Genomic DNA, 15,013 nt, shown 5'->3' on the forward strand with positions numbered 1-15,013 from the left:
TAAGATTGATCCGAGGGAGGAGAATATGGGATTCAGATGCCCAGTTAGGAAAGGGGCTGCTTCACCATGGAAATGAGAGAGTCTGCAAAGGGGGAGCATGGCCACCAGGGACAAATGGACGTCCTTTCATAACCCATGCAAGCCAGGCTTCTCAGGACCTCAGCTAGGAGCCTGGGGGCCTCGACGAATGGCAGAGATCACCTTGGTCCCTCTGACACCCAAGTGTTTCTGTAGACAGGCTATGAAGTGGAATGGTGTGCGCTTGAACTCCCCCTAATCTAGGCTGATCCAGATGATTCATTGATTCTACAAAAACTTACTGAGCTTTGTGGTAGTCATTTGTCTGTTTGCTCTCAGATCTATTTCTCCGCCTTCCCCATTCTGCTTTGCATTGCTTATCTGAGTATGTGTGTGATAGAGTGTACCTGTGAGTGTGTGTGCGTGAGTGTGTGTGTGTTGTGGCAGGAAGGAGGGCAAGCCGATCCCGGCAGGGAGGGCTGTGATGGGAGATTGGAGGGCGAAAGGAGAGCTGATGTCCGGCTCCTCCCTCACTTCCTCGGGTAGCAGCTCTGGCAGGGGCCGCATCCCAGCTGTGGCACCAGCTTCTACCAGGCAGACCCACCAGAATTCCCGCCTCTGCCCGGCAGCCCCAGTCCGGGGTCTGGCAGCTTCTCTGTCTCCGGTCGTCCACTAGTTCCAGGGGCAGTCACAGTCTCCTCCTGGTGCCAATCTCTGCGTCACCCCACTGTCCCCTGGTTAGCATCTCAGCTCCCCTGTCACCGATGTCATCACCCCATGCTGAATTCCCTGCGTCTGAAACACCCAGAGTGGTTTCGAGTCCCCCCCGGGACCCTGGCTTATAAAGGGCCTTCCCGTGGTCAGGACCTGGGGCTGGAGTTTCAGTGGAAGTCAAGGTAGACACAGTCTCTGTCCCTGTGGCCCTCCCAGGAAAGTTCACAAGGAGATGGCCAGTTCAGAGCAGCCTGTCTCGAGCCTGGACAAAGCACTCTTGAGTATCCGCCCATCACAGCTCTAGCCTCTCCCTTGTGCATCTGGTATTCATTTCTCAAACACTGAGTGGGTCCTCCAGTGTGTGCTGGAAATGCAGACCTGAAAAGGGACTCACGTCTGGTGAAGGAGTTGGGTAAGAAAAGAGACCCTCACAGAGCAGGGCCTGTGTGAACATAAAGGAAAACCAAAGCTTTGGTTGGGGTGGGGTTGGGTAATCAGGGGAGCCTTCCTGGAAGAGGTGAAACAGTGCTGCCTCAGCCAATGAGTAAGAGTCCAACAGACCAGAAGGACTGATAGTAACCTAAGATCACCTCTTGTGTATCAACATTACTTAACTAGGTACCGCAACCTCACAAAGTAAGTGCTGTTACTACCCATTTCCAGATGAGTTAGCTGAGGCTCTTGATTAGTTATGTAACTTGTCCAGGATCACACTGCTAGGATGTAGAGGAGGAGGGAGCAGAAGTCTGAATCAGGGGTGGCTTCCCCACCGTGTTCTGCTGGCTTAAATAATAACAGTAAAGCAATGACAACAGCCGGTGGATCTAAATGAGTCATGTCTGGGCCCTGTGGTGGGTGTTTGTAAAGGAGTCAGTTTATGGAGACCCCTCAATAACCCCCCAAGTTAGGGAATCATCCCCATTTTTCAGAAAGAGAAGCTGAGGTTGAAAGAGATTGCAAAGCTTGGGGCGCCTGGCTGGCTCCATCAGTTAAGCATCCATCTCTTGATTTCAGCTCGGGTCATGATCCTAATCGGGGTTGTGAGATGGAGCCCCATGTCAGGCTCTGTGCTGAGCGTGGAGCCTGCTTGGGATTCTCTCTCCCTCTCCCTCTGTCCTTTCCCTCCACCTCTCTGTCTCTCTCCCTCTCCTTCTTTCCCTCCCCCCACCTCTCTCTCTCTCTCTCTCTCTCAACCTCTCCAAAAAAAAAACAAAAAAAAAGTTTAAAGAGATTACAGAGCTTTAGTACAGCCATGCATCGGGTCAGCAGCAAAACCAAACTAGGAACCAGACCGGAATAGCTCCCAGTCTGGGGCCTTTCCTCCTGTCCCTCCCCATCTACTCCCAGACAGCACCTTGCATCCAGCACATAGTGGGGACTCAGCATGCAGTTAACCAGACTGAACTAGTTCTTTCCAGTTTCCCCTTGACCTTGTCTACAGCCGAGTACTTGTGGCAACCCCAAAGGCCCACATGGGGTCTGCCAGCCCAAGGTGCCATATATAGCTTTTGTCATCTGAGTGGTAACCCTCCGACAAAAGTTAACTTTCCTAGAGAGACGCTTCCCTAGATAAACAAAGTTGCATAAGCATCTGACTATAGTCAGAGCCAAGAGGCACTTTGGTACATTACAGGCAACAAATGAAATTGCTTCAAATGCAGGTGAATCTCCGTGACATCAACACCAAAAACACCTCCCATTCCTGCCAGGTTCTGTCGTTACGGTGCATTCTGTAAGCTTCTAAGGATAAGAAACCAGGGGTTGAGGTTAAGATCCTTGCTCAAGGTTACATGGCTAGAATCCTGTTCTCTGTGCACTAAGGACACCCCACCACCTTCTCCCTCTTGGAGAAGTAGATTGTGCAAATAGGCCAAACAGCCTCTACAAGATGCTGTCTTCATATGTGACATTGGTCTCTGCTGGATCTCAGTGGTTAGAGTCAAAAGTTCACGAGACCAGAGTCATGAATTCAGCCGTTGTTGGGCCTGTTGAGTCTAGGCCTTTCTGCTTACTAGCCTTATGATCTTATTTACTTGTTCTGCTATCTGTAAAGTGGGATAATAAGGCTGCCCCGGCAGAATATGATAACCAACATACCTGTCAGTCTCCCATCAGGAAACAGGCTCACTCAAAGGGAGTAACGGAGGGGCAGGGGAGGGGGTTAGCAAGGTAGGAACAAAGTTACGGGAAACCAACAGGGTGGGGTGCAGTATTCCCGAGTTAGGAACAGAAGCCTCTGACAGTCAGTGCCAACCTCGGTGGCCTGACGAGGGCAGATCTAGAAGACATACACCCCAGCCTCCCCATGGCCTGCTTCTGCTCCCCCATTGGCTGAACCCAACTGGAAACCAGAAGCCATGGAACCCCATGATGTAGTCCATACAGGTCAGCCTCCATCCCACAGCACGGAGCAGAGTCTAGAAGGGAAAAGCGGGAACATGGGGGGGTGGGGGGCGGTGGAGAAGACACCAAGCACCTCCTAGCACCCTGTTATCAATATGGGGCAGAACGGGGAATGAGGAATCCCATGATTTCTGAGCCTACTGTGTGCTCCAGCAAACTTAAAATTCCTGTAGTCCTTTTGGGGATTCCTGGCAAGACACACACTACATAGTTTTCTAGGTCCTCACTCTTTTGCCCTGCTCTCCACCCCCGCTGAAATCCTCCTGGACATTTGCTCTCAGAAGAGCTAACTGCCCACGCTGGAATCATTTATCCACAATTGGTTCTTGACGATCCATTAAAACAACTCCATTTGGATAATGAGCTGGATGGGGCCAGCCCTGTCTGTGTCTCCAGAGGCCATGGTTCTGCTACCATCTGAACCATCCCACTGGCGGGTTTGTTTGCACACCCGAGAATGTATTGGCCACTTGAATCTGTTATAAATTACCAGTCTGGAAATAAATATCGTATCTGGGTCCCCAGTAAGTAACAGATGCGTAAGTTCAGAGTGAGATAAATGTGTTTTGGATGCAAGCCTCTTTCCCATTGCTCACAGACGGATGGAGGCAGGCCCGGTGCTGGTTTGCAGTCGATCTGTGTGCTGTGTAGGTGGGACTTAAATGAACTCAAAGTTCTTCTAAGGTTAGGAAGTTTTCTGAACCAGTCCTTGGCAAATCCCCAGTAAAGCCCCAGTCGAGCAATACATTTCCTTTTATCTCCTTTGCTGAGGAATCTCGTGGTTAGAACGTTTTCTCTTTGGGGACTCGATGGGGTCTTGGAGACCAGAGAGGGCCTCTTGACTCCCATGCAGTGCGCAGACAGGCCCACAGCATGCATGCATGCATGCATTCGATACGCGTTTATCAAGGCTGATGGCCCAGGCCGACTTGTCGGTGCTGGGGACATAGCCACGAGCAAGCCGGATACAGCCCTGCCCTGTCGGCCCTCTCATTCCACCGCGGAGACAGACAGTGAGCATGTCCATAAACAAGGAACATTCTGCCATTGAGTGATAAGTGCCCTGAAGAAAAGTAAACCGGAGAAATGAGAGAGGGGCCGACAGGATGGTCAGGGGAGGCTCTCTGTGAGGTGACTGACAACCAAGCGGAAGCCAGGCTGGAGTGAGAGAGCAAACTGCCGAGCTCGGCGGGGGCAGATGCACCCTGCACAGGGAATGGCCTGTGCGAAGGCCTCTGGATGGAAACGTGACTCCTGTGTCTGAAGAAGAGCAAGATGGCCTGTGAGCCAGGTCAAGAGTGGTAGGAACAGGGCATGCTGCCAGAGGGGAGGAAACGGGAACTCCATTAAGGGTGCCCCAGCCTCACCTCGGAGACCCGTTTATGCATATATGCCACCCACCGGCCTTTGCTGGAAGCTGCCCCCAGCTCTGAGTGCGGGCTCCATGGCCCATGGGGAGACAAGTACGAAAACCGTATTGCAGCTCATGTGCTACATGTGTTGTTGGGCACATGCAGAAGCCTGCAGGACTGCTCAGGAGGAGGGAGGTCTCATTGGAGGTGTGGTGCCGGAAAGCTGGGACATAGGGCCCGTGGGAGGGCATGGAGAGGGACATCTGGCACTGAGGCTAGAGACGGGTGATTAGTCCTGAGCTAGAACATCCGGACATGACTGCACACACCGCGGGGAGCCACTGCAGGCTGTTGGGTGGGGAAATAATGTAATCCGATGTGCACTGCAGAGTTCACTCCGGTCAGAAGCAGATGGGAGATGGGACCGGACTGGAGGCAGGGAGGCCAGCAAGCGGCCAGTGCTGTGGCCTGGGTCAGGAAGGACGAGGACTGTAACTAGGAGTGACGATGCGGCTGATGGAAGAGGGTGGGCTTGAGAAACCACATCCTTCCACACTCTAGGGGACTATTTTCTGTTCCCAAACCTACTCAAGAAAATTCCCAGTGTCTAATTCTTCCTGCAAGCCTGGGAAACCCTGTCCATCTTGACTTGAAGGAACAGAGAGCTCCTGGTCCCTCTCACCTCCCTTCCTACTTCTCGTGTGTCAGAGGGGGGCTCTGTTTTGCATTAGGGGCAGAGTGGTGAGGCGGGAAGGGCTTCTGATCTCACCATCTCCCAAGCGGTCACGGGAGGCACCCAATAAATGTTTGCCAGATGACCAATAAAATACTAATAAGATAAAGTCATGTATGTTAAATCTTAGACTACAGTGCCTGGCGCATAGTAACTGCCATATAATCTTAATAGAAACACTATATTGTAAATCTAAGTACCCTCATTTGACAGCAAAAAAGCAATGGAGGCACGAGGAGGTTAAGTGTTAGCTCCAGAACACACAGCTCCTAAGGGTCAGAGCCAGGATTCAAACCCAGGCCATCGGGTCCAGAGTGTGTGCACATGACCTTCTCCAGCCGTACCTTATTTAGCTGTGCTCCCCGCCACTTGTTCATTGGACATTTGTTCTGAGTCTCACACTGTGCGAGAGTCTATAGAAGTTTTTTTTAAAACTTAGAGGAGGCAATATTTGTCCTCAAGAAACTGATAATTTCACTAAGAAGTTAGCAAACAGTTTATTTAGGTGGGGCTGTTGATTCCTAGGGACTGTGGTTAATCCAGCAGTTCTGACCACGCCGCCGGCCCTGGCTTGGTGCTGACAGTGAACTCTGGCACCTCTAGAGTATGCCCAGCAATGGGAAGGTACGTACTAGGTATTTATGGAGCAAGGGGAAGACTGAGGTGGAGAAATACACTGGGGGCTCAAAAACGAGTCTTTGAATCAGAAAGTGGATCCAGAACTGGAGAGAGGCCACGTCTGTTTGACCATAAACCATACAGATGGTAATTCTGGCTCATTTCCTGAGTGAGAGGGCCTGGAGGCAGCTCATCCCCTCCCCGCCAACAGGATAGAAAGATGGATCACCAACATTGGAGACAAAACTAGGGATTCATCAACGGTTTGGGTTTGTTTTCTCCTGAGATGGATAACCCTAAAGCAAAGTGGATTTCAGGGCTGTCAGTGACCTCTCCTCCAGCAGGCTCTGTAACTGGCATCTGTAGTTTGAAAAAGTATCTGTCCATCCATTCGTTTGCTCACTCATGTATTCATTCCATAAATACCATGTCCAGTGGTATGTACTAAATGCAAATCTTTGTCCAAAACTTGAACTCTACCCAGTATGATAGAATTCCTCTCTGGAACTAGAAAGGGGATCCTCCAAGTATTGCCATACCCAGGCAAAAGAGAAGGCTCTCTTCAACCTCTTCCCCAATGATGAGGGTTATGGAGCACAGAGTAACCCCACACCAGATGCGGCAGGGCCTCCTGAGACACTGAAATATACAGGGATATCAGAAACTGGCCTCTGAATCAGAAAGTGGCTTTATCAGCCTCGAAGTCACAGCTGCACGGGGTCCTCCCTGGTGAGTGGGACTTCTAATTCCAAGCCCCGCCGTGTGGCACAGAGAGGCCCTGTGGCATTCTTCCCCAGTTTTTTCTAATTGTTACTAATGCAAGGGGCCAGCGATGCAATGGTTGTCTTGCATCAGGTGCCCTACAGAGACTCACAGTGTTCTGCACAGTCAGGACCCAGGAAGGACTTTTTGGTGGTTTATGTCCCACAGAAACGCCACAATTCCTTCTCCACCTCTTTCTGGGTACATGGGCGTAAGTAACAGCCACCCAGTTTTGCTTCTGAGGCAAGCCCGTATGGGCCCCTTCCAAGTTACTACTCTAATAGCTAACGTTTAGTGATTTAATAAGGGCTTGCCATACATTACTTATTTCATCTTTGCCACTTCTCTGGGAAGTGTCTAATGCTGTTCTCATTTTGCCTGTGACGAAAGCATGTCTTGGAAAGGATAACTATTAATATTATGGTGTTTGCGAGCTTTGACTGGAGGCCCTTCACTCTGCTTCTCTCCTGTCATCCAGGGATACCATCGACCTCGGCACTACATTGCAACTCAGGGTAAGTGCTCCCCTTTTCCTCGAAGGGGGCCTCACCCTTCACTGGAAGAGAGGAATGGGCTTCTGCCAGCAAAAAAAGTCCCACAAACATAGGTCCCTGGGAGCGTCCATTTGTTTGGGAAGGAAGGAGGTGATGAATTCAGCTCTCGGGGGGGAGGGACGTGAGTGAGAGATGAAGGAGGTGTCGCTAGGAAATGGCACAGGCAGGGCAGACCCAAAGCCTCAGCCTCAGGCACGTGCCCTCAGGATCCACCATCCAAAACTAGAGCCGCCGATCCACCATCCAAAACTAGGTGCCTTATCTCCTTGATGAGTGTGTGCCTAGAAGAGAGAAGTACTCCGCCATTCTGGAAAACAACTTGGCAGTCCATTATCAGAGGCTTAAAAATGATCCTACCTCCCGAACCCTTTGGGGAGGAAATCCTGTGGATAATTACATATGTGGACAGTGACATATACAAAGATACTCGTCACAGTGTTATCTCTAATAGGAAAAAAGTGAAAAATCTTAAGTGCCCAACAGTTGGTAGATTGCTTAAATAAAGTGTGATACTTCTATATTATAGAAAAATTATGCAGTGAACACGTACCATGCTTGGTAAGAATCTTTAAGAGCATGCAAAAGTGCATATAATAATGATGCATATAAAATGCATATAATAATTTGCTTATTACAGCAAATGCATATGTATAAATACATATATATATACATATACAGAAAAATGCTATTCAGATTTTTATATCAAATACATGTATTTTGTAATTGTAAAAGCAATGAAGGCCCAGGACATTGAAAGAAATTTCCAGGGAAATTGCTTTGGACTCTCAGATCCTATCTCGCTTTCCTTGTCCATTTCTTTCCCCTCCCTCCTGTTTGGGCTCCAGAGGAATGCTCCTTGTGTTTGTCAAGCTCAAAATCAGGCCTCTACTGTTTGCACTGTGAGCACCCGGCTCCTGGCAGCTCTCTGTCCTCCTCCCCGCCCCCTGCAACCCCAATTTCCTCCCTGTCTCTCACTGAGGTTCTGGAGCCCAATTTTTATGAAAACTCCCTTAAGCTATTTTATTAACCCATAATATAGTCCCGATAAGGTGATGGATGGGGGGCAAGTGGGGCTGGGGGACAGCCTCTGAGCAGGAGGACAGCAGAGGGAAGAGGAAAGGGTGTGGACATTTCCATGGATGCTGTAGACCATGCTAGTTTGGAATGCCGCTTTGCTTTTCCATACTCTGGCCCTGGTCTCAGTGACTCAGGTGTCCCAGCGAGAATCATCTGGCCTCACTCTCACTCACCTGTTCTGAGCCTGGACCGACCAACCAGGAGGGGTGGCCTCTTGGCTGCCTTCTTGCACTTGTGGTCTTTGACCCTGTCACCTTCTCTGTCGGCAGGTCCGATGCAGGAGACTGTCAAGGACTTTTGGAGAATGATCTGGCAGGAGAACTCGGCCAGCATCGTCATGGTCACGAACCTCGTGGAAGTGGGCAGGGTAAGCCCCTCCCGCAATTACCTGGACAGAGGTTGCTGGCCCTGCCCTCCTGAGCATCTCTCTGTTCTGTGCCTTATGGCATGTGCCCCCACTCAACACTTCACCCTCACAACAACCTGCGTGGGAGAAATCCTCACCACTGCTTCCCATTCGGGGAATGCGGCCTTTCCCTCCGAGTCATCCCTTTCTCCACCCTCGCTCCGTTGATGACGTCATCTCATACCCTTTGGGGAAATGAAAGCCATCAGACATGAACGCTCATCTTCACACCACAAAGCCACAATCCTACTTGCATCTACAACCATCTTCTCATTCTTCCCCTCTATTATCAGGGTGAACCATAAAACATGGCCGTTTTTGTGGACCCAAATGGTAGACTATCTGCTGTTTCTATGGAAGAAGTGACTCTTGCCCTTTCAAAGGCAATCCCAGTGCCTTGTATCACAGATTCTATGCAAGAATTGTCTCATTTTCCCTCTCACTCGAAACTCTTTTTCTCATTGCTAGATTATTCCCCTGAACATACGGAACATCCTGAGTACCTTCCCCCTGAAAATACAAAACAGGCAAACAAAAAGGATTCTCTTGTCCTTACTTTTCTGCCAGACTCTAAAGACTCACACACAGGCTCTGTTTCTGCACTCCAGTTCTCTTCTCCCCTCTCCATCCCACCCATAGTGAGACAGTCAGTATCACCAGCATCCTTCATGCTGATGAATCCAACCGCCACTTCTTTCTTCTCATCGAACTCAGCCTCTCAGAGCATCTGACCCTTTGCTCCCTTACCTCTAAACCTTGATATTCCTCAGGGTTCAGGCCTTGGTCTCCTGCTCTGCTCTATCTCGACTCTCTCCTACGTCGTCCTTAGCTACTCCTAGGGCTTGGAAATGGGACTGCTATGCCCAGCTTGCTTTTGCTCACTTGGTAAACTGTGGCATGTGGGTGGGTGGGCTGCTGGGTTGAAAGGCAGGGTGCACAACACTAGAAGGAAGAGGGCTTCTCTACTTACCATAGGAACTAACCGAAGAGTGGGCAGGTAAGTTTTTGTTTTGGCAAAGAACCAGATAACCCATTAAAATAAAGAGTCCTGGCCTCCAAGATCATGGGAAAGAGAGAATCTGGGCTGTCATCATAATCCAGGAAAGGGCTGTGGACATCTCGTGGCCTCACAGGGTTCTAGGGCCAAGAGAGACTTTATCCTTGAGCTCACTCTCACCTCATCCCCTCCCCAGCTTTACAGATGAGGAAACAGACCCCGAGGGGCTGGAGCGTCTACCCCTTAGTCCTCCAGCCAGAGCCTGGCCACGATCTCTGACTCTTAACTCTCATGCTAGTGTCGTGGCCCCTCCACTCACAACTGCTCCCCAAGGACCCAGGCCCAGGGAGCAGCTACTGTGGACAAAAAGGCCAGGCTAGGATTTAAGAATTCAGAGGCAAATTCCAGCCCGTTCTATAACATATCCCATCTTGGAGACAGAGTCCCTCGATGGACAGTTCATGAATCTAATTTGGATTTGGGGAGGGAACAGGGGAGCAGTCTCTTGACGGAACTCCTGCTAGGAGCCAAACACCGTGCCTGACGCTCCCTGTGCATTACTTCATTTTGATTCCAACAACTGCACGAGGCAGTGTTTATGGTAATTATTTGGGTGGCCTGGCTTTGCATCCTGGCTCCATCCCTTTGTGACCTTGGACAATTTTCTTAGCCTCTCAATGCTTCTGATTCCTCATCCATAAAACGGGGTGATAATCATATCTGTAAAGGTTGTAGTGATAAGCGATTAAAATAATACAGGTAAGGAATTAGTAGAACACTTAGCAAGCAGTGTGAGATACCGTAAGCTGTCAGTGAGCGTTAGCTATCCGTATTAATAGGAAGTTGAGCCTCAGAGAGATTTCAGCACTTTTTGGAAGCTTCACAGCTGCTGAGCGTTAGAACCAAGCAATGCATCCGCTTGCCTGCCAAGCCTGTTGTGCTATACCAGCGTTTCCCTAAGTGGGTTCCATGGGATGCTAGTCTGCAGGATGCCTAGTGAGAAGAGGGTTCCATGGTTAAATACGTTTGGGAAATGCTGTGTCCTTTTTGCCCCTCTCGGAGAGTCGAAAACACATTAGCGTTAGCACGTTCAACGAGCTGAGGAGTCTTGTAGCAGAGCGGCCTGTTTAACTTTGTTTAATCCAGCATTTCCCAAACTCATTTGACCACAAAACCTTTTTGTTTGTTTGTTTTTTTTGTTTCTTGTTTTTTTTTTTACCTAACACCTATTAGCACCCAGCGGAACACACTGTGGGAAATGCCACTCTAGCCCGCGCGGCGTCCCCCGGAATGGTAATGCTTTTGTTCTTTTTAGGGGAAAACGATGATCTCTTTTTCCTCCCTCGGAATGTGACCTAGAGTCCAGTGTGGGACTGGCTTGTCACCAGCATCTGCACCCACCGCCCGGGCAGAGAGCCGTTGTGCAGACTCTTCCCTTTTAGTCCCGCTCCTTGCATCCTTCTCCCAACCGAGAGCCTTTCTCCTTCCAGCCCCCAGTCACCACCTCTGGATAGTAATGGCCCTCTCCCCAACCCCTCTGCTTCCACCCCCTCACTGCTTCCCACTTTTATTCTCATCTCTGCTCCGCTGACGCCGCCCCACTGCCCCACCTGATCTAGCAGAAAAAGGGCTCAGCCAGAGGTAGAAAACTGGCCCCGTGACCTGGGACCAGGTATCTGACCTCCAAACTCGAGCTTTGTTTCCATCTGTAAATGGGGTAACACCAGCTGCCTGTCTCACCTTGATTGATTCGCTCACCTAGTATGATAATGGACTTGGAGATTTTAAGGAGCTCTGCCAAAGAAGGTACTACCATTATTCCTAACGGCTCCAGGGCCTTTGGGAGTGGGCGTGGCCCTGTGCAGTTGGCCAGTCCCCAGCCAGCTGACAACCCCTTGGACCGAAATTCCACCCAAATCGCCCTCGGGTATATCGGAGCAGGAAGGCCGGACGAGGCGGCTGCTCACGCTCGGCCACGCACTCATCCGTCCTTGTCTCTGCCCTTCCTCACAGGTGAAGTGTGTGCGATACTGGCCGGATGACACGGAGGTCTACGGGGACATTAAAGTCAGCCTGATTGAGACAGAGCCCCTGGCGGAGTACGTCATACGCACCTTCACCGTCCAGAAGGTAAGCTTCCCCATGGCTGCAGGCAGCCTGTGCCCTGGGCAAGCCAGCTGTTCGTTCATTCAGCGCACTCGCTGAGCAAGGGTCTGCTCTGTGCCCACCCTGTGCCTGGCTCCAGGGACAGATCAGCAGTCAAGTTGGATGTGGATCCTGCCCCAGAGGATTCCCTACCCCCTCTAGCGGGAGGGACAAACAATTCAACAGACAAATAAATGGACTGATGCCACATGGTGATAAAAGCCATGGAAGAAACCTGCCACGAGTGCAGACAGCAAGATGAGGTGGTCAGAGAAGGCTTCCTGGAGGAAGAGGCATTTAGGCAGACAGTGATGGATGAGAAGGAGCCAGCTGAGGGAAGAGCGGGAGGAACCCTATGCCAGGCAGAAAGAAAGAAGTATGCAGAGTCACGGGGAAAGAAGATTGCAACATGTTCTAGGCCTGTGGTTCTCAGCTGGTGGTGATTTTGTCCCACAGGGAAAGTTTGGCGATGTCTAGGGACATTTTTAGTTACCAAACTTGAGGATGGAGGGTGCTGCTGGCATCTGTGGATGGAGGCCAGGGATGCTAATGAACACCCCGCAATGCACAGGACACCCCAGGCCCCAACAACAAAGGATTATCTAGCCCAAAATGTCCATGATGTCAGGATTGAGAAGTGCTGGTCTAGGCATTGAAAGGAGGCCGGCAGGGGCTTGATGAGCAGGAACGAGATTGCAAATTAGATTTATCATTTAATTCCTATTATAATGATAGCTAACATTTATTGAGCAATTACTAAAGCAGGTGCTTTTCATTGCATACATGAACTCACTCAATCCAACAACCTCTTGAGGGAGGTACTATTATTACTCCCATCTTACTCCCTAAGAAAATTAGGCACCGAGCACGTGTGTCAGTTGTCCAGAGTTGCCCAGCTGCAAGGTTGATATGGGGCACACTGCTCCTGGTAGCCCCCTCTCCAAGCCAGGTGCTCCTAAAGGCCTGCATCTGCAGACTCAGGTGAAGAGCCAGGAGAGAAGGGCACTTCTCCATGACAACAGGTACATCGACACGGCCTTAGGTTGGGTTCCTTAGAAGCAGAGCCTGAGACGAGGATTTGGGTGCATATGGTGTATCCAGGGACCACTCTCAAGAGAAACTTATAGGAGAGGGAGGGAAACAGGAGAGAGAAGGGGAGGGACCTGAGCAAGGACAGAGTCTTCAGCAGAGTCTAACCTAGGCCTGATCCATGGGGGCTACCAGAGCAGGACCTGCACCACAGACTTGGCCCCCTTGCCTCGATCAGCTCACTGACTGTGGACCAGCCACTGAGAGGGCACCTCCGGCCCAAGTTGGGTCCTGTCAGCTGAGGGCACCTCTCCAGAAAAGGGGAGTCACTAGCAGCCAGCACTCCTACAGCTGAGGCCCAGGGACAGAGGCCACAGAAGAGGACCTGGTAGGGCCCCCATCCCGTCTGGCATGTATGCAGTTAGTCCAGGGAGTGAGATGAGTAGTGGCGACGTGGGGACCCATCCTGGGCCCCACACCTGAGCAGGGAGGCCTTAGAGAACTGCAGGCAGGCGCTCGGCAAACACTGCCCAGGTCATTAGCTCAAAATCGGTTCCTGAGCTGGGGATCCAGAAACAATAAGCAGAAAGTGGTGTCCGCCCTCGAAGAGAGCACAGTCCCATCAGGGAGGGAGGACCCCTGATCCATGACCGCAGTGGAGGTGGTGAGGGCTCAAACAAGGGCTTCCCGGGGCTGAGCTGACCTGGAGAATGGAATGAAAAACTGAGTGTTCCTGAAGCTGTTTCCTCTTCTGCTATTTCAGCTCGTCCATGAGGTCCTTCATCTGGGCCTTTGTTCACTCCCACCCGGACTCCTGCCCCAGCTTCCTATGGGGCTCTCTGCCTCTGGTCTCACCCCATCTCGGTTTGGGTTTCTGGGAAGCCGACCCTGAGGCAGGGCTTTGGGTGCGCTTGCTGAAGCTGGAGGAGGAGCTCTGAGAAGGGGAGGAAGAGAGGGAGGTGGGACAGGGCAGCAGAAGGAGCCAAGCGAGGGCGTGCTCCCAGCTGGAGACCAAAGCCAGCTGGATCCCATGGGAGCTCTGGGTCATGAACTCCACCACACAGCTGATCCTGTCTCGAGGCAAAGGAGTCCTCTGTTCTTCCATTAGGATCACGCAACGTCCTGGTTTGCCCAGGGCCATCCTGGCTTTAGCACCAAAAGTCCCATGTCCCAGGAAACCCCTCAGTCCTGCGCAGACTCACCAAGTCAGCTGGTCACCCTGCTGTCCTGTCAGCCCCTGAATGCCAGCTACCCACCCCCACCCCCACCCCCAGGGGAAGCGGCTCCTGGCGGCTGAGCAATTCTCTGAAGAAGGGGGGAGCTGTGGGTGTCTGCAGCCAAGACCCAGGAGCTGGGGATGGGGACCCTGGCCCAGGAAAGGGGATCTGGAAGGGCACCATCAGGGCCTTCTGCACTGCCCCCCAACATACCCACTCAACTCCAGGCTGCACATAGCAGCCAACACAGTCCTCCCAAAATACAAGTGTGATGATGCCCTTCCCCTTCTGGGCAACCTCCCCAGAGCTCCCCAGCGAGACCCGGTGTGAGATGCGAGGCCTTCTAGCAGCCAGCATTCCCCCAGTCCCTCCTGGGGGTGCCCTGTTTGTGATTCTGTGCACGTGCCGTGCTAAGTCCTGTCCCCATGCTGTGGCCTGGGCTGCCTCTTGGCCTATGAGTCCTGCCATCTCTTCCACTGGGCAACACTCAGGCCTCAGTGTCTCATAGTGACTAGGAGTGCAGACTGTGGAGGCCGACAGCCAGGGTCCAGACTGGGTTACAGCTCATGAGTTGTGTGACCTGGTTGTGTTCCTTAACCTGGCTTAGCCTCAATGTCCTCATCCGTAAAACAGAGATAACATAAGGACTGGTAGGAGGATTAAATGAGTTAATACACTGAAATGTTCAGAAGAGTAACAGGCATGCAGTGTGTGCTCAATAAATGTTAGCTGTTATTTTCACTCTTAATGTATTTCAAGACTCAGGTCATGCATCACCTCCTCCAGGAAGCCTTCTCTGATTTCTCCTTCCCCAGGTGGGGTTACCTGATGCTTCTTTAAGCACTTTAATAGGATTATCCACTTAGGAGTTCTGCCTCTCCAGCTAGACCATGAGCTGCTCCAGGGACAGGGACTGTGGCTTTTGTTTCTGCCTTCACAGTGCCTAGCACAAGGCTTGGCACAGATAACCCTCGGTGACTCTTCCTTA

At 51.3% G+C, this 15,013-nt stretch overlaps 1 protein-coding gene across 1 annotated transcript in view; it reads left to right on the forward strand.

Annotated features, from left to right (window-relative positions):
* The window catches only part of PTPRT (protein tyrosine phosphatase receptor type T), a 337,632-nt gene that overhangs the window by 272,709 nt on the left and 49,910 nt on the right, over positions 1–15,013 (forward strand). Inside the window, exons 15-17 of the mRNA XM_081832270.1 lie at positions 7,079–7,115; positions 8,501–8,598; positions 11,648–11,764. Of these exons, the coding sequence (XP_081688396.1) occupies positions 7,079–7,115; positions 8,501–8,598; positions 11,648–11,764 (252 nt within the window). The remainder of the gene's footprint in view (positions 1–7,078; positions 7,116–8,500; positions 8,599–11,647; positions 11,765–15,013) is intronic.

This window comes from Leptonychotes weddellii, chromosome 10 (genome assembly GCF_054177405.1).
Source record: "Leptonychotes weddellii isolate Sample4059 chromosome 10, ASM5417740v2, whole genome shotgun sequence".
Taxonomy (NCBI): Eukaryota; Metazoa; Chordata; class Mammalia; order Carnivora; family Phocidae; genus Leptonychotes; species Leptonychotes weddellii.